At 43.1% G+C, this 20,881-nt stretch overlaps 1 protein-coding gene across 1 annotated transcript in view; it reads right to left on the bottom strand.

The window, feature by feature from the left end:
* LOC124589485 overlaps positions 1–20,881 on the bottom strand; it is a 296,313-nt gene that overhangs the window by 133,007 nt on the left and 142,425 nt on the right. The window contains exon 4 of the mRNA XM_047131557.1: positions 3,096–3,301. Within this exon, the coding sequence (XP_046987513.1) occupies positions 3,096–3,301 (206 nt within the window). The remainder of the gene's footprint in view (positions 1–3,095; positions 3,302–20,881) is intronic.

Raw genomic sequence — 20,881 nt, forward strand, 5'->3', positions numbered from 1 at the left:
TATTGAACAGCATGTTTAGTGCATAAAACAATGTTTCAGGATTTGATATGAGTGCTAGACAGGAAGTTACTTATTCGTTGGAGTGTGTGATGGGAACTCTAAGCAGGAAACTGAAAGATGTGGGCAGATCCACTCCCCACACTGCTGTATGGCTGTACCCTATGGACTAGTCGACTTACAAGAGATCATAGGTGCTGGGTAATGTACTCAATCATCTGTTAACTACATCAGTGTTGTGACTGAGATTTTTAAATTGTTAGCAAAGACTGCTAAGGACAGTGTTATTTCACATAAATGTATGTTTTTTAAAGTAGGGGGATTGACTTTCCAATACATCATGTAACTTTAAATCAGTATGTACTTTTTTATCAATTGTAAATGAATCGTCTAGGCTCCTACATATGTAAGTTAGTTTGTATGGACAGTTAGCAAGTAATGTGGAAGACATTTACTAGTATAGATAGTATAACAAGATGTATACATGTCTGCTTTCATACACCGATTTTGGTCCTCATGCTACCCAATTATGTCATCATTCAAAGCTAACTATACTCTGTTTACCTGTATTTATCCTGAGTATTACAATATTGTATTTGATTGGAACTTGTGGGCAGACTCATACTTAACTCTGTTTTGGGTACCCCTGGTCATGTGTGTGTGTGTGTGTGTGTGTGTGTGTGTGTGTGTGTGTACTCAAGGAGTGCATACAACTATTGATTAAGGCTAAATGCTTCTTATAATTACTCTTTGCATATAATTGAATTTATTGATAAGATTATAAGCTTTATTCATTTTGTTCTGTCGAAATATATTTTTTGGTTTGGATTTATGGGTCCGTCACCACATATTTAACTTAGGTCCTAATATTTTTTTTTTTTTTTTTTTCATTTTGTCCTCTCATGAATCAACATATCCTTAAATGCTCTGGTTTATGTAGCTGATTGGTTTTGTATTATATTCCTACTCATGATGAGTATATTCTTCTGGTCTGTACCCGTCATGAGTTTTTCAATTCGGCTCGCTCATTGTACACTTAGGCTTTGAAAATTTTCTGTTCTCTACTGAAGATTTTGAAGGTTTGATTTTATGAACGTAAATTTACAATTCTAGTAATTTACCTTGCCTCTATATTTACTTCTATAGTTTAATGGTGTAAAGCTATAGTTTTGACTTTGTATTATTTGTCTTGTGACAGTATGTTCCACAGATCTGAAAATCTAAGTACCATATCTGGATATATGTATAGATTATGACTTGTATAGTAGATATTTTCCGTACGCTTTCTGTAACATATTATGTATCAGATACTTCTATATGTCTGTATTCCATCCTTTGGCATCATTTTGTATACCGATTGTCAAATCTTATAGTCTGTCACAAAATATTGTGAACACACTGTTTCCAAATTTTGTGAAGGGGATATTGTAAAGGGACACCATCCTCTAACATTACCTTTCTTTAATACAAATAACAGATACCAAAAATATTTTTGAACCTTGTATAGGTTAAAATTATCTCAGCTGTTTCACGAAAAAAATTTCATATGCATTATATTTCAGGCTTAAATGTACAAAAATAAATTATCTTGTTACAATCGATATGTACTGACTCTATATGTCAGCTAAAATTACTCTTTGTTTAGAAATATTTAAAATTATGAAATATCTGGCACACTTAAAGTTCCTATTATTAATTATGCAATATGATGCTGATTATTAAATTTATTTCTGGATTCATTTACAAAATAATGATATGACTTGATGAAGATTCTTCTTTTGTCAAGAAAGTTTGTGAACTCTTTTGTTTTGTAAACGCTTTGGAATATTGTTAGGAGCACAGAATGAGTGAGGGTAGTAGTGAGCATGCCTCTGATGGAATTGGACGTGTTTTTATGTTCGGCAATACCAATGTAAATTTCTGTTTTAAAGTGGAGATTATAAAGACAGTGTGACATAGAAAAATGGGATAAAATAAAAAAGTTATAGAAACAGAAATTACACAGCAGATTTATTCAACAGTTACCAAGTCATCTGGAACCCACAAAGTCAAAAATTACAGTCTGAAGACTCTACCCCTAGATGTGACGAACTGCAGCCAACAATGAGAAAATGAAGATAAATAAAAAAGTTTATTGGTAAATCTTACTCCTCTCAAAGCTTATTAAAAGAAATCAATTATTATGAAGAGACTGAAAATCTACTGTGATGTGTAAGATTACAAGTGGACTAATGTGTTACTGACTTGCTTAATTTGTAAAGCTTGTTCTCTTGAATATATCATCCAATTTTTCTGAATCTTTTGTTTGTATGTACATAAACATTCGCATCTACCAATTTCCACTCCATTTGGACAATTCGTTTATGGCAAATCTCTCCCCCTCACTCCTTTTTCTTTTTTTGACCCGCATTAATCATGCAAAGCAGAAAGTGAAATTGAAAACAGGTCTCTAGGATAACGTAGTATGTCTTCTTAGCAGATACAAGACACTGTCAGAAGTTAACAGTATCTACGACACAGCTTGACCTTTTAAAACTGTCACCTGCCTAAGAGAAGGATACTAGAATGCATACGGGCAGTGGGGTTCTGTAGTTCCCAAGGTACATCATGTTAAATAAAAATAGATCTCATTAGGAAATGAATAATTAGGTACAAAAACGAAATTATAAGGGTAAGAGAAACAACAGCATTATAATGGGAAACATGTAAGATATCACATGTTTGGCAGAAAATATTTAAAATAAGAAGTTCAATAAGTAAGTGACAATTATTGCTGCAGCCACACCAATATGAATGTAAACAGTAATTTACCACTCCTTTTATTTCTTTTGGATATATTCCTGTACTAAGTATTAAAGTTTTGTATATATTTATGTTCCCATCTTTCACTAATCTTTCAGCAAAGACCTCTCAGGCATCAAGAAATCACCATTTGTCACTTGTCACTTTTTTATATAGTTGGTCACCCAAATTGTTCCATTTTGGCAGCCAACAAAAACGTACTTCTTGTCTGCATGAATACCATTCATAATGTTATTATTTCCATTTGGCACACAGGTGTAACAGATAATAGGAGACTGTAAATAAATATATATTACCTTCCTCTCAAGTCTCTCGAAACTCCCCTTTCTAATAATGACACCTTGTTCACTAGTTCTTGCAGCTGTTGAAGGTCTTGGAGCTTTGTGGGATGCTGTTTTTGAGGGTCTAGGTCCGTGTTCCTCTGTTTCTGGAGATTCTTCAGCCCCAAATGATTCCACTAATACCACTGTCTGAAGTTCAGTTTCTGAATGTTGCTCATCAGCTTACATGTAACAACAAAAACAATGCTTGATGAGGTATTAGAAATAAATTTTCAACACATAATTCTAATTTTAATGTTTCATGGAGTTTTACTATTGAAAATAATTAGTTGTATGGTACTGGGTATTCAGCTGGGTAGTTGACTGCATTTTTTTAGTTCATTGTCTCAATGTAGCAAAAACATGACTCCTCACAAATTACACAATGTGTTTTTGTTCCAGTTTTCATAGCCAAATGAAGAGTGGGAAGTGGATAAATGAGGTATCAAATTGACCAGCATGATGTCCAGTTTTCCAGAAAAGGGTTTAAATGGTAGAAAGAAATCAGGATGATTAAGAAAGACTTCATTAGTGATTTGAGGGAAAATTGAAAAATTTCATGAATAGCTACTGCTATCTATGTAAATGAGGTGTCGAACAGTTCATTCCTTCAAGACCTAAACATTTTGTACACAAATAGTAGCACCGATATGATATTCAATAGTCAAACTGGTTCCTTTTGAACTGAGTACCAAATTTGGGACTTTTGAGAATAGAAGACATTAGGAAAACATCTTGTAATTGCCTCTAATAATTGTACATACTGTTGGCGTTCTGAAGATGACTATTGTTACTACTGTAGTCATAAGTGTTTCACATCTGAAAGCTGGCAACAGTGCTGCTAGCAGCTTTCTGAACAAAACTTGAAAATAAATAAAAGATTAAAGAAACATTCAATTGTTTTGTGAAATCATTTTTCTAAGCTAAAACAGATCAGAGAAACATTTGACATGCCCTTTAATGATGCTCAAAATCATGAAAAACAAATGGAAGCTGATTGAGAATTTTTTTCAGCCTTAGAATGTTAAAGAATGCTAGGGTATATATTTCTGTTGGACTACATAGACCATGCAGTCTGCTCTTGTGTTGCCTTGACATATTTCTGTCATCTATACACAGACATGTACAAAAGTTCCAACAATGTTTCAGTTTCAAGAATGTTTCAAAAGAGAATCCTTCAAATATCATAAAAGGGAAGGTGTGTGGCATAAGAAGTACTGTCCTCTTACAAGTGCTGTCATTATCATTGTTCCTGCTCAATCACTTTTCCAATAAAAAGAAGTACATAATTTTGAGCATAATCCAGAGGCATGCATATTTTTCTCTAATTTATTTTATTTATATCAATATAATGGGATATTTATAGATGATGATTTGACAAAACAGTTGACTTTTCTTGACCTGCAATATATATAGATGATCACACAAGTTGTCTTCTTCATGTCTGTGAGCAACCTTTGATGCACCATCTCTGCCTGGGTTCAATCAAATTACGAAGTATTAGTGATGTCACTATGACAAATTCGACTTCCATCATTTTACGAGCTCACTGAGACTTGTTATATATTAGAGTGTGGCGTTGATAGTTCGTATCGACTACAAAACTTAATACCCGTGAATTCTAAGTGCTTTGTTGAGCCTCAATCTTAACTTTACTTTAGTCAGTTCTTTGTTATACACTCCTGGCAATTGAAATAAGAACACCGTGAATTCATTGTCCCAGGAAGGGGAAACTTTATTGACACATTCCTGGGGTCAGATACATCACATGATCACACTGACAGAACCACAGGCACATAGACACAGGCAACAGAGCATGCACAATGTCGGCACTAGTACAGTGTATATCCACCTTTCGCAGCAATGCAGGCTGCTATTCTCCCATGGAGACGATCGTAGAGATGCTGGATGTAGTCCTGTGGAACGGCTTGCCATGCCATTTCCACCTGGCGCCTCAGTTGGACCAGCGTTCGTGCTGGATGTGCAGACCGCGTGAGACGACGCTTCATCCAGTCCCAAACATGCTCAATGGGGGACAGATCTGGAGATCTTGCTGGCCAGGGTAGTTGACTTACACCTTCTAGAGCACATTGGGTGGCACGGGATACATGCGGACGTGCATTGTCCTGTTGGAACAGCAAGTTCCCTTGCCGGTCTAGGAATGGTAGAACGATGGGTTCGATGACGGTTTGGATGTACCGTGCACTATTCAGTGTCCCCTCGACGATCACCAGTGGTGTACGGCCAGTGTAGGAGATTGCTCCCCACACCATGATGCCGGGTGTTGGCCCTGTGTGCCTCGGTCGTATGCAGTCCTCATTGTGGCGCTCACCTGCACGGCGCCAAACACGCATACGACCATCACTGGCACCAAGGCAGAAGCGACTCTCATCACTGAAGACGACATGTCTCCATTCGTCCCTCCATTCACGCCTGTCGCGACACCACTGGAGGCGGGCTGCACGATGTTGGGGCGTGAGCGGAAGACGGCCTAACGGTGTGCGGGACCGTAGCCCAACTTCATGGAGACGGTTGCGAATGGTCCTCGCCGATACCCCAGGAGCAACAGTGTCCCTAATTTGCTGGGAAGTGGCGGTGCGGTCCCCTACGGCACTGCGTAGGATCCTACGGTCTTGGCGTGCATCCGTGCGTCGCTGCGGTCCGGTCCCAGGTCGACGGGCACGTGCACCTTCCGCCGACCACTGGCGACAACATCGATGTACTGTGGAGACCTCACGCCCCACGTGTTGAGCAATTCGGCGGTACGTCCACCCGGCCTCCCGCATGCCCACTATACGCCCTCGCTCAAAGTCCGTCAACTCCACATACAGTTCACGTCCACACTGTCACGGCATGCTACCAGTGTTAAAGACTGCGATGGAGCTCCGTATGCCACGGCAAACTGGCTGACACTGACGGCGGTGGTGCACAAATGCTGCGCAGCTAGCGCCATTCGACGGCCAACACCGCGGTTCCTGGTGTGTCCGCTGTGCCGTGCGTGTGATCATTGCTTGTACAGCCCTCTCGCAGTGTCCGGAGGAAGTATGGTGGGTCTGACACAGCGGTGTCAATGTGTTCTTTTTTCCATTTCCAGGAGTGTACTTCATTCTGAATGGACACAGTATCATGAGTAAATATATACGAGCTACAACATATATGGGAATTAAGTTTTCTATATCCCGATTACCAATCCCATTCCCAAAGTGGTGCCCCACAGTTTGTTCATGTTTTGCATCTTCCACAGCGGTGTTTATGCAACAGGTTATATGTACTACGCAATAACCACACCAAACAATGCCTTGTTCAAAGATGTAGACGCACAACTCCACTCACCAAGTTTCGTCGTTTCTTCACCAATGGCTCATTCATCATTTACGCACAGTCATTCGCGTTCTCAACTGATGCCATATGCTAACCTCATTAGTTTGCAATGGTCAACAACTATGCCATTAGAGTGAACAATGGACTCAGGCTTCATGTCACCAAGTTATGCCCATCCGACAGTGAAATGTGAACTGAACAATATTTCGAATTGTCCCTCTTCAAATCAAGTGTTTCAACAACAGAGTGATCTCCATTCGAACACGTGTTTAGCCACCCACCGACATGCTACATCAGTTACTGTTGGGACGTGTGCAATGCTGCCATTACTACAAACCACACCAGATCCATTTCGTGCATGTGGTGTTCCAGTTGTGTTCAATTTACATGCACAATTCAGTGTTTCTCGTAGCATGGACCCCTTACCTGCCTCAGTAGCCCGGCACATGCACTACAGGCATGTGCATCAGATAGTTTCCATGTGGGTGGCTTTTTCAAACCCCCCCCACTTGCGGGGGTCACCATTTCTGGTCGCTCAACCGGCTGCCGCTCCCACAGCACTGCCTGTGTTTGCTGCGCTGGTCTCTCGCCCTGTTCCGGAAGTGGGTCATTTCCATCCAACACTCATCATTCACGGTCCAGTTTCCGGACTCCCCTCATGTGCCGTTCATCTGCCCATTTCCGCGGTACCATCCGTGCCTGCTGCGGCGTGTTTTCGTGAGACACAGTCAACTATGCCAGCTGCCACTACTATGGATTCGCTTGCCTGGTTTAAATCCGGGTCTATCACGCCGGGCTCTGACTTAACCTCAGTTCAGCTGCTACCCCAGGTGAAACCAAAGCTGCTGTCGACACCCCATCCTGGCCACCTGTCGAAGCTACTGCCCTTATACGAGGACAACCCGGAATTGTGGTTCGCGCTTGTTGAGCGTCTGTTCGAGTTACATCATGTGTCTGACGACAACTCAAAGTTTCTCTGCCTCGTCACACACCTCCTCGACCACTCAGATTTGATTTGTGACCTGCTCCTTTCGCTGCCGCCTGCACCAAAATTTGAGTTTGCACAGAAGACTATAACTGAACGACTTGCCTGCTCACCATAAGAGTTAATAATCAAGATTCTCTACAAGGAGCACCTGGGGGAACGCACCCCCTCACAACTCTGGCGCCGCCTTCGATTGCTTGTGAACGAGCATACCGTGCCTGACACCACGCTACCAACTGTGTGGTCTGCCAAACTACCTACCGATCTACAGATCCATCTGTTACCACACTCGTTCGAGTCCGTCAGCTCCCACCTACGCATCGCTGACCAGCTGTATCCATTGCTGCGGCAACATCAGCAGGTTCATTCCACACCGTTCGTTCGCACAGCCGCCCCCGCGTACCAACCTTTGGCCAGCAGAGGCAGGGCTCCCTCCACCATCACCTTGTCCGCTTCTCTTGGCAGCAACGGCTCACTCTCTACACTGTCCGAGCACTCCAGGGTCGCCCACGCAACTTATATACCACTCTATTTACCATAACAAATCAACGAGGACAAGCCACCCCCACTGTCGCAGTCTCCACCTCCTCCTCACCCTGCTCACCCTTTCTGCTGGTACCACAAAGTGTTCGGCAATTACACCAAGAAGTGCAGGCTGCCATGCCAACACCCAAATGCCGACCACAGGAACTAAGAGACACCGAGTCCTGAGGGGAACCTAACAGGCTTCATCTTACATTACACTCCGTTCACTTGTCCGCCCGGCCGAGTGGTCATCTCTATGTGACTGACATTGCATCAGGTCTAGTTTTTCTGGTCGACACTGGTGCTGACGTGTCTATCATACCTACTTCGATGGCTCCACCCGCTTCTTCACAGATGAAGTAACTTCTATGAGCTTCAACGCAATGCGATGCCAGCGCTGCTCTCGCTCTCACTGGTTGTCCAGTGCAAGGTTGACAGCAGACTGTCGCCGCCCGTTCCCCATCACTCAGCGCTGTGCGTGCGACCCACCCCCTCCACACAAGCACATGCCCGCCCCCAAGAGGCATGTGACTTACATGCTACCTTTCCCCACTCGCGCTAATGGCTATGCCTCGTCGTGACCTACTCGTCCAAATACTTGGCGCCAGGACGTTAACCAATCTTATATGCAGTTCTCAGTTTCTTCCGTCACTGATGAAATGACACACAAGATAGTTACCACAGCCAACCCTACTATTAGGCGTAAGGTCCGACACCTCAACCCCATCAATTTGAGCGCAGCCCAGATTGAGCGCAGCGGCAGATTTATGAACTTTTGGCGGCAGGTGTTCTGCAACCTTCAGACACCAATTGGTCTTCACCAATCCACCTTGTCCCCAAACACAATGTATCGTTTCAAATGTGCGGCGATTACAGAAGCGTAAACGCTTGTACCATCATGGACAATTACCCAATGCTGAACATCAATGACTTCACTCATACTTTATCGGGCGCCACAATTTTCAGTGTTATTGACTTTATACGCGCCTACCACCAGATTCCTGTGGCGCCGGAAGACATTCCTAAGACAGCTATTATCACGCCGCTTGGTTTACTTCAATACCACTTCATTCTGTTAGGCCTAAAAAACGCGGCTCAAACGTGGCAACGTTTCATTGACTCTACCTTGCGACAGTTCGAGTTTTGCTTTGCTTATCTGGGCGACATTCTCATTTTCAGCAGATCAGTGGAAGAACATGAAAATCATCTGTCTACAGTCCTCCACACCTTGAACTCCAATGGTGTCGAGGTCAACAAATACAAGTTTCAGTTGTGCCAGGTGTCAGTCTCCTTCCTATGTTACACCGTCTCCACTGATGGAATACAGCCTCCCAAATCTCATGTGCAGGCTATCACGTCTCTGCCGCCCCTGGCTACTTAGAAAGAGCTACGCCCATTTCCTCGGCACCATCAATTACTATCATCGCCATCAGCCTTCCGCCGCCACTGTTCAGGCACCCCTGACAGACGTGCTATCAGGCAAACAAACTTCCAGTATCAAACCCGTCTCTTGGACTGCTCCGATGCTAGAGGTCTTCAAGGCTCTGAAGACTTCTGTAGCTAACGCTGTGACACTCGCCCGCCCTGACCCCTCGGCCGAGTTATTCATCACTACGGACGCCAGCGACATTGTGGTGGGGGCAGTGTTGTAACAACGCAAGGGTGACACAGTTTCTCCCCTTCATTTCTTCTCCAAGAAACTATCTACGGCTCAGAGAAAATATTCTGCATTCATAAGAGTGCTCCTTGTTGTTTACAAGGCAATCAAACATTTCTGCCACGACATCAAGGGGCGTTCGTTTTTCGTCCTCACCAATCACAAACCACTGGCAGAAGCATTCTGCAACCCACTTGAGGACCCACCCCCTCGATGTTACCGACACTTTGCCTTGTTTCTCAATTCACAACGGACGTCCTTTACATCAAGGGTGCAGATAACATTGCTGCAGATTCCTTCTCGCGGATCAGTGCTGTTTCCTGCATTGTTGATCTTTCCGATCTGGTCTCCCTCCAAGCTTCTGACGAAGATTCTCAGGCTCTCCTACGAGACCCACAAACACCACTTGTTTTCACAAAGGCTAAATTTCCTGGCCTTTCCAACGAGGTGTGGTGTGATTCTTCGAGTGGCACCATACGCCCTTTTCTCTCACCTGGGCTGTGCCAACAGGTTTTCGACACCCTGGGCGTTCGAGCCACCACACGTCTCATTCAGAACGTTTTGTTTGGAAGAATATCAAACGGGACTGTCAAGCCTGACCATGCAGCTAGATCGCTTGCCAGCACAACAAGATCAGCTGCCACACCTCCCCACCTCTGAGCACGTTCGACATTCCTGCAGGACGATTCCGTCATATGCATATTGATCTGATCGGGCCTCTTCCTCCTTCGGAGGGCCATAGATATAGCTTATCAACTATCGACCGTTTGTCTCACTGGGACGAGGCTGTCCCTCTCCCTAACATTACTGCCGAGATGGTAGCCAAGGCTTTAATTGGCTCGTGGATCGCTCGTTTCGGGTGCCCGACCGCTATCACCCCCAATCAGTGTCGACAGTTCGAATCCTCCATTTCCAGCATCCTCTGCAATATCTGCGGTATTAAAAAAAAACACACTACCGCCTATCACCCACAAAGCAATGGGTTGGTGGAGAGATGGCACTGCACCCTCAAGAAGACCCTTCGATGCCATGATTGTCTCTGGTTGGAAGCTCTCCCGTGGGTGCTACGTGGTCTACACTCGACCTATAAACCTGACCTACTGGGGACTATATCCAAATTTGTTTTCAGCGAGAATCTGGTCCTAATGGGGGAACTTATTCTTCCCAAGGTTAGTGAGGATCTTCCCCCCTCTCCAGATTTCATTAGCCGGATACACACGCATTTTCAACAAACCCATTTGCACCCACCCATCAGTCACTCACTGCCTGAGACTTACGTTCCCTCCGCACTCTCCGACTGCTCCCACGTCATGCTTCATGATGATGTGATTAGGCAGCCTCTTCAACCTCCCTATCTTGGCCCCTACAAGGTCATGTGGCAGGGGGACATGACTTTTGATATCATGATTAAAGACCGCACACAGACAGCTTCTTTGCATCGCCTGAAACTGGCTTTTGTCGACCTGGATGGTCTCACATCACCGCAGTCGGACTCTGCAGACAATCAATCCTTGATCGAGAATGAAGACATGCTCCCATCAACCTCACCACACACCTCTTCTGCCGATGACTGTTCGCCACCGTTCGCTGGTTTTCCAACCTCGCCCTGTTTCACCCTGTGCAGGTTTCGCGCCCTCACCTCCAAAATTGGTGACATACACACCTACTATCAGTTTGTCCTGCAGCATGCCGCTGCAACAAGTGAATGACGTTTCTATAGTGACGTTGCAAGAGCATGTGCTCATTCTTTTGACAGATACCGAGGTCCTGCCATCGGACGGTCCCATTCACGTCAGCATTGCACACAACCTCAGACTCCCATGTGAGTGTGACCGAGCATCTCTATGTGCTTTCATTTCTACAGACAGCTCGATCCACTTAAGGGCCACACACGCCTCCACCACGTCGTTGACCACCCTGCCCACTTACTCCCGGGCCGGCCGCCATCTCATCCGGCCAAGGTGGTTGACTGACTACGAAGTGGACCTGCCACTCGTCTCTCCGCCTGCACAGCCCACCTCGTTCGAGTTGGAAGTACTGGTGGTGTGCCTGCCTACGTACATGATTTCCACCGACATTGTTGTTAGCATCCGACTTAGTAAATGAATCGACTTCATTTACTTCCGGTATGATGGACGTGGAAGAATTATGGACAAATTTTAAACACATTGTAAATCACGCATTGGACAAGTATGTGACGAAAAGGCGGGTTACGGACGGAAAAGACCCAATGTGGTTTAACAGCGCAATTCAGAGAATGCTCAGGAAGCAAAGGCAGTTGCACTCACAGTACAACAAAGATCGGAAGAATGAGGACAGGCAAAAGTTAGTAGAGATTTGTGCTGCTGTAAAAAGAGCAATGCGTGAAGCATTCAACCACTACCATCATCATACCTTAGCAAAAGATCTTGCTGAAAACCCGAGGAATTTCTGGTCTTACGTAAAATCGGTAAGAGGATCGAAGGCTTCCATCCAGTCACTCACTGATCAGTCTGGCCTGGCAACGGAAGACAGCAGAACGAAAGCTGAAATCTTCAATTTAGCATTTGAGAAATCTTTCACGCAGGAGGATCATACAAACATACCGCCGTTTGAGTCTCGTACAGATTCCCGTATGGAGGACATAGTGATAGACATCCCTGGGGTTGTGAAGCAGCTGAATGGGTTGAAAATAAATAAATCTCCAGGTCCTGATGGGATTACAATTCGGTTTTACAGAGAGTACTCTACTGCATTGGCTCCTCACTTAGCTTGCATTTATCGCGAATCTCTTGCCCAAAGTAAAGTCCCGAGCAACTGGAAAAAAGCGCAGGTGACGCCTGTATATAAGAAGGGTAGAAGGACGGATCCTCAAAATTACAGACCAATATCTTTAACATCAGTTTGTTGTAGGATTCTCAAACATATTCTCAGTTCGAATATAATGAATTTCCTTGAGACAGAGAAGTTGCTGTCCATGCATCAGCACGGCTTTAGAAAGCATCGCTCCTGTGAAACGCAACTCGCCCTTTTTTCACATAATATCTTGTGAACCATGGATGAAGGGTATCAGACGGATGCCATATTCCTTGACTTCCAGAAAGCCTTTGACTCGGAGGGCCACTGCAGACTCCTGATTAAGGTCCAAGCATATGGGATTGGTTCCCAAGTATGTGAGTGGCTCAAAAACTTCTTAAGTAATAGAACCCAGTACGTTGTCCTCGCTGGTGAGTGTTCACCGGAGGTGAGGGTATCATCTGGAGTGCCCCATGGAAGTGTGGTAGGTACGCTGTTGTTTTCTGTCTACATAAATGATCTTTTGGATAGGGTGGATAGTAATGTGCAGCTGTTTCCTGATGATGCTGTGGAGTACGGGAAGGTGTCGTCGTTGAGTGACTGTAGGAGCATACAAGACGACTTAGACAGGATTTGTGATTGGTGTAAAGAATGGCAGCTAACTCTAAATATAGATAAATGTAAATTAATACAGGTGAATAGGAAAAAGAATCCTGTAATGTTTGAATACTCCATTAGTAGTGTAGCGCTTGACAGAGTCACATCGATTAAATATTTGGGCATAACATTGCAGAGCGATATGAAGTGGGACAAGCATGTAATGGCAGTTGTGGGGAAGGCGGATAGTCGGCTTCGGTTCATTGATAGAATTTTCGGAAGGTGTGGTTCATCTGTAAAGGAGACCACTTATAAAACACTAATACGACCTATTCTTGAGTACTGCTCGAGTGTTCGGGATCCCTATCAGGTCGGATTGAGGGAGGGCATAGAAGCAATTCAGAGGCGGGCTGCTAGATTTGTTACTGGTAGGTTTGATCATCACATGAGTGTTACGGAAATGCTTCAGGAACTCGGGTGGGAGTCTCTGGAGGAAAGGAGGCGTTCTTTTCGTGAATCGCTACTGAGGAAATTTAGAGAACCAGGATTTGAGGCTGACTGCAGTACAATTTTACTGCCGCCAAGTTACATTTCATGGGTAGACCACAAAGATAAGACAAGATAGATTAGGGCTCGTACAGAGGCATATAGGCAGTCATTTTTCCCTCGTTCTGTGTGGGAGTGGAACAGGGAGAGAAGATCTAGTTGTGGTATGAGGTTCCCCCTGCCACGCACCGTATGTTGGATTGTGGAGTATGTCTGTAGATGTAGATGTAGACATCAATGCCCACACTGCTTTATCCTTGGACATCTTCTGTAGTACCCCATACAGCAGCGAAGGCGCAGAGGGGGGGGGGGGGGGGGGTGGTATGTTATACTTCATTCTGTACGTACACGGTGTCAAATGTAACATACATGGGAATTACGTTTTCTATATCCTGATTACCGATCTCGTTTCCGTAAAAGAATTGATGAGGTATCAGGCAGAGGTGTCATGTCTTATTATTATAGAGAAGAGTAAATATAGCTTAAGAGCAAACTTAAAATTGTTCTCAACAGAACTTGAAAAAAGGCTTTTAATTTTTTATGTGAGTTCCATATGAAGACGTGAGATTAGAGTATGTTCTTATCAAACTGCTTTTGTGCAGGATTTTTAGTGCTGGCAGACTGTGACTTCAATAATAAATATAAATAAACTTTATAATCTGGCAACAGTAAATAGACCATGAGTGATTTGCCTTTGGATAAAATGAGAGCTGGCTCTGTGTTGCACAACACTGAAGACCGTACATGAGTTAAGGTAGGTATTACAAAATGGTTCAAATGGCTCTGAGCACTATGGGACTTAACAGCTGAGGTCATCAGTTCCCTAGAACTTAGAACTACTTAAACCTAACTAACCTAAGGACATCACACACATTCATGCCCGAGGCAGAATTCGAACCTGCGACCGTAGCGGTCACGCGGTTCCAGAATGAAGCGCCTAGGCTGGTATTAGACTATCAAATTTCTTTGTCAAAGATTTGATCAAAGATGTGATCAAATATTCGTCAAACATATTTGACAAAGATCATTGACGTGTGCTTATAAGAGGTATTACACTGTCATCATATTTTTCGTCAGAGGTCAAGATGGCTGACAAGAACAACTTACTAACTGCAGCAGTTGCATGTACCACAATTGCACTGTGTGCATATGTGGAAGAGAAGTGGGGGAAAAAAAGGAAATATACCTGGGTGAAGCCATGGGTTTTACGATGACATGATAAAAGCATTCAACAAAACTTGTTTTGTGAGCTTATAGTGGAGGATGTCAAGTCATACATCAATTACTTAAGAATGGTAGAGCATAAATTTCTGTATGTGCTCAGTGAAGTGTATCCTCATAACACAAAGCACAATACTCACTTAAGAACTGCTACATCTGAAGAAGAGAGGCTCACTATAACACTCCGATTCCTTGTTACAGGAGAGAGTTAGGTTAGGTTAGGTTAGGTTAGGTCAGGTCTCCAATCTTCTTAATCTATTTTTGTATTTGGGGTGCCTCAGGTTGTAAAGCACCTCGTCAGCTTCATACATCTCTATTAATTTTGTAGTTGTCAGTACACACCAATTGCATTTACCGGCAATGTTTATAAAAACACTACAGATGACAGAACGCTGCAGCAATGCTAGCGCTCCACGTGGTAACATGTCACTTTGCAGTGAACAGAAGACATGTGACGTCTTTGATCAAATCTACAGAGAGGCCCTAGGTTTGATCAAATATTTGATGACATTTAACAAAGTTCCCTATTACACTATCAAATTTCTTTGACAAAGATATTGGACAAAGAAATTAGATATTGTAATACCAGCCTAAGACACTGCAAAACATTATACAAGAAGGAGTTAAGGAACACATTCTTGAAATAGTGATGTGAAAACAATAGTATACAGAGAAACTTCCTAATTCAAAGATGTAAAAGTAAGGGTTTCAAGACGTGCATAAAATTTAAAATTATTAAGATGGGATGAACCCATTTTTATGTTGATATGGGAGCACCAACAGTTCTCTTTCAAAAGGCTAGGAAGTCACACTCTAGTTTGCCACACAACTTTCAAAATCTCTAGTCCAAGCCTTCCACTTGGCTCAGAACCATATGGCCATGATCAGTTCTGGGGACAATGCTGCAGACTGTCTGTTTCATTGAAATAGTGTGAGGAAGGCTAGTCTTCTTAACCCCCTCTGCCAGTTGCTGCAATGACCCAAGTATGACCTCAGAGCCTATGTTCTCACTGGCTGCTACAAAAGCCTCTTGAACACATTGAATGATGCCTCTAGGCATATGTACTGGGTACACAAGGTGGTCCTTCCTGTCTCTCTCTTCCTGTCGTTTCCCTAAGGGGTACCATTATTCAATGTAGGTTTGAACTGCTGATGATTCAGCAGTCAGTACTCTCTAGTCTTTTGTGCTTGCCTCCAACTGACATTAGAGGAGACAGTATCCATAGGGGAAGGTAGTACTTGAAGTACCTATGGTAACCCCCAATACTTCTATTCACAACAGCTTCCAAATACTTGACAGCAGTGATAATTATTTTCAACCACTTATGAACAGTAGCCCCCCATGAAACATGCCATTGGTGGGGACGCTTGCGTGCCTCAGCAATAGAGATGGCCGTACCATAGGTGCAACCACAACGGAGGGGTATCTGTTGAGAGGCCAGACAAATGTGGTTCCTGAAGAGGGGCAGCAGCCTTTTCAGTAGTTGCAGGGGCAACAGTCTGGATGATTGACTGATCTGGCCTTGTAAAACTAACTAAAACAACCTTGCTGTGATGGTACTGCAAACGGCTGAATGCAAGGGGAAACTACAGCCATAATTTTTCCCGACGGCATGCAGCTTTACTGTATGGTTGAATGAGGATGGCATCCTCTTGGGTAAAATATTCCGGAGGTAAAATAGTCCCCCGTTCGGATCTCTGAGCAAGGACTACTCAAGAGGACGTCATTATCAGGAGAAAGAAAACTGGCGTTCTACAGATCGGAGCGTGGAATGTCAGATCCCTTAATCGGGCAGGTAGGTTAGAAAATTTAAAAAGGGAAATGCTTAGGTTAAAGTTAGATATAGTGGGAATTAGCGAAGTTCGGTGGCAGGAGGAACAAGACTTCTGGTCAGGTGACTACAGGGTTATAAACACAAAGTCAAATAGGGGTAATGCAGGAGTAGGTTTAATAATGAATAAAAAAATAGGAGTGCTGGTGAGCTACTACAAACAGCATAGTAAATGCATTATTGTGGCCAAGATAGACACGAAGCCCATGCCTACTACAGTAGTACAAGTTTATATGCCAACTAGCTCTTCAGTCGATGAAGAAATTGATGAAATGTATGATGAGATAAAAGAAATTATTCAGGTAGTGAAGGGAGATGAAAATTTAATAGTCATGGGTGACTGGAATTCAACAGTAGGAAAAGGGAGAGAAGGAAACATAGTAGGTGAATATGGATTGGGGCTAAGAAATGAAAGAGGAAGCCGTCTGGTAGAATTTTGCACAGAGCATAACTTAATCATAGCTAACACTTGGTTCAAGAATCATGAAAGAAGGTTGTATACACGGAAGAATCCTGGAGATACTAGAAGGTATCAAATAGATTATATAATGGTAAGACAGAGTTTTAGGAACCAGGTTTTAAATTGTAAGACATTTCCAGGGGCAGATGTTGACTCTGACCACAATCTATTGGTTATGAACTGTAGATTAAAACTGAAAAAACCTCAAAAAGATGGGAATTTAAGGAGATGGGACCTGGATAAACTGACTAAACCAGAGGTTGTACAGAGTTTCAGGGAGAGCATAAGGGAACAATTGACAGGAATGGGGGAAAGAAATACAGTACAAGAAGAATGGGTAGCTCTGAGGGATGAAGTAGTGAAGACAGCAGAGGATCAAGTACGTAAAAAGACGAGGGCTAGTAGAAATCCATGGGTAACAGAAGAAATATTGAATTTAATTGATGAAAGGAGAAAATATAAAAATGCAGTAAATGAAGCAGGCAAAAAGGAATACAAACATCTCAAAAATGAGATTGACAGGAAGTGCAAAATGGCTAAGCAGGGATGGCTAGAGGACAAATGTAAGGATGTAGAGGTTTATCTCACAAGGGGTAAGATAGAGATACTGCCTACAGGAAAATTAAAGAGACATTTGGAGAAAAGAGAACCACTTGTATGAATATCAAGAGCTCAGATGGAAACCAGTTCTAGCAAAGAAGGGAAAGCAGAAAGGCGATGTACTTTAGGACAATATTATGGAAATGGAAGAGGATGTAGATGAAGATGAAATGGGAGAAACGATACTGCGTGAAGAGTTTGACAGAGCACTGAAAGACCTGAGTCGAAACAAGGCCCCAGGAGTAGACAACATTCCATTAGAACTACTGACGGCCTTGGGAGAGCCAGTTCTGACAAAACTCTACCATCTGGTGAGCAAGATGTATGAGACAGGCGAAATACCCTCAGACTTCAAGAAGAATATAATAATCCCAATCCCAAAGAAAGCAGGTGTTGACAGATGTGAAAATTACCGAACTATCAGTTTAATAAGTCACAGCTGCAAAATACTAACGCGAATTCTTTACAGAAGAATGGAAAAACTGGTAGAAGTCGATCTCGGGGAAGATCAGTTTGGATTCTGTAGAAATGTTGCAACACTTGAGGCAATACTGACCTTACGACTTATCTTAGAAGAAAGATTATGGAAAGGCAAACCTACATTTCTAGCATTTGTAGACTTAGAGAAAGCTTTTGACAATGTTGACTGGAATACTCTCTTTCAAATTCTGAAGGCGGCAGGGGTAAAATACAGGGAGCGAAAGGCTATTTACAATTTGTACAGAAACCAGATGGCAGTTATAACAGTCAAAGGGCATGAAAGGGAAGCAGTGGTTGGGAAGGGAGTGAGACAGGGTTGTAGCCTCTCCCCGATGTTATTCAATCTGTATATTGAGCAAGCAGTGAAGGAAACAAAAGAAAAATTCAGAGTAGGTATTAAAATCCATGGAGAAGAAATAAAAACTTTGTGGTTCGCCGATGACATCATAATTCTGTCAGAGGCAGCAAAGGACTTGGAGGAGCAGTTGAACGGAATTGACAGTGTCTTGAAAGGAGGATATAAGATGAACATCAACAAAAGCAAAATGAGGATAATGGAATGTAGTCGAATTAAGTCGAGTGATGCTGAGGGAATTAGATTAGGAAATGAGACACTTAAAGTAGTAAAGGAGTTTTGATATTTGGGGAGCAAAATAACTGATGATGGTCAAAGTACAGAGGGTATAAAATGTAGACTGGCAATGCCAAGGAAAGCGTTTCTGAAGAAGAGAAATTTGTTAACATCGAGTATAGATTTAAGTGTCAGGAAGTTGTTTCTGAAAGTATTTGTATGGAGTGTAGCCATGTATGGAAGTGAAACATTGACGATAAATAGTTTGGACAAGAAGAGAATAGAAGCTTTCGAAATGTGGTGCTACAGAAGAATGCTGAAGATTAGATGGGTAGATCACATAACTAACAAGGAGGTATTGAATAGAATTGGGGAGAAGAGGAGTTTGTGGCACAACTTGACAAGAAGAAGGGACCAGTTGGTAGGACATGTTCTGAGGCATCAAGGGATCACAAATTTAGCATTGGAGGGCAGCGTGGAGGGTAAAAATCGTAGAGGGAGACCAAGAGATGAATACACTAAGCAGATTCAGAAGGATGTAGGTTACAGTAAGTACTGGGAGATGAAGAAGCTTGCACAGGATAGAGTAGCATGGAGAGCTGCATCAAACCATTCTGAGGACTGAAGACCACAACAACAACAACGTCATGAACAGTAGCTAACTCATCCTGTCATTGAGATAGTGTTTGCACTGAGGTTACATTGTACCCAGTTTAATGATTTTTTTTCCAGGACAGTAAATGACATAACTTGTACATAACATTAGTGTTTGAGTTCTGCTACACTAAAGAAAAGTTCCCTTTTAAGAACTGAAGTGATTAACACCCATCAAAGTGATTTCTGTTATGACAAGAGAAAAATCTGAAGATAAATTCACTGATTCCCTGCAGGAACTTGGGACTTTGATTCTCTGTTGAAAGGTGAAACAAAATGTAACACTATGATAGTTATAGTAGCAGTCTGCCCAGTTCATCCTTGCCTGAGCGTCAGTGGTGGACAATGGTGGTGGTGTGGATCTTTATGCTGAAGGTGTATGAGGGTTCTGGCCTATACTTACCATCATGCCATTCATCAACAGAAATTAGGTGTCACACATTGCTGAAATTATGACTGATCCAGTAAGAATAACCTCACCAATTATGACAGTTGCGAAAGGTAAACAGCACTTAGATCAGGAAGGAAGTTCATTATGGACTTGCTGTGTTTTACAGGGGTCTAATTTAAGACATGGAGGACAGCCTATCAGCTGCAATTACATGTACTGGATGCAACCAGCAGAGGAGTTTGGTTCATATGAGCACCAATGATACCTGTTGCCTGCATTCATAGGTGATCCTTCATTCCTTTCACAGGTGATCCTTTGTTCCTCTCAATAACTGGCTGAAATGGTGAAAACTGCTGATTGCTGGGCTTAAAACACTGGCTGAGTATATCCCCTGGTTTGACATTGGATGGAAGGCTGAAATGAAAGACGCTATCACTTTTGTGACATCTCAATGCAAAATTCGTGACCTGCAGAGTTAAATGGAGAACTGTACACTATTCCTGAATAACTCAGGCATCCACTATGCTCTGGAAGCAGTTACTTAGCTAACAGAATATGTGTGGCAAGCACAGGAATGTTTTGTAAGTTTGAGAAACCACTTTGTATACAGAATTTGTTTGTAAGTGTACTACAATATCGGACCTTGACAATAAGACTTCTGCTCACCTTACAGAGGAGATGTTGAGTTGGAGACAGGCACAACAAAAAGGCTGCTAAACTTGTGAGCTTCTGGCCACATTCATGCAAGCACTCGCACACACACACACACACACACACACACACACACACACACACACACACACACTCATGACCATGCCTTGGTGGCCAGAGATAGTGGTCATAATGTGTGAGTGTGCTTGTGTGAATGTGTGTGTGTGTTGCCTACTTTAGAAGGGGGCCTCTTACCCAAAGGTCACTTGTTTATCAGTCTCTTTGTTGTGCCTGTCTGTGACTCAACATCTTATCTATATGGTAAGTAGCAATCTATAGCCGGCCGAAGTGGCCGTGCGGTTAAAGGCGCTGCAGTCTGGAACCGCGAGACCGCTACGGTCGCAGGTTCGAATCCTGCCTCGGGCATGGATGTTTGTGATGTCCTTAGGTTAGTTAGGTTTAACTAGTTCTAAGTTCTAGGGAACTAATGACCTCA

This window comes from Schistocerca americana, chromosome 2 (genome assembly GCF_021461395.2).
Source record: "Schistocerca americana isolate TAMUIC-IGC-003095 chromosome 2, iqSchAmer2.1, whole genome shotgun sequence".
NCBI lineage: Eukaryota > Metazoa > Arthropoda > Insecta > Orthoptera > Acrididae > Schistocerca > Schistocerca americana.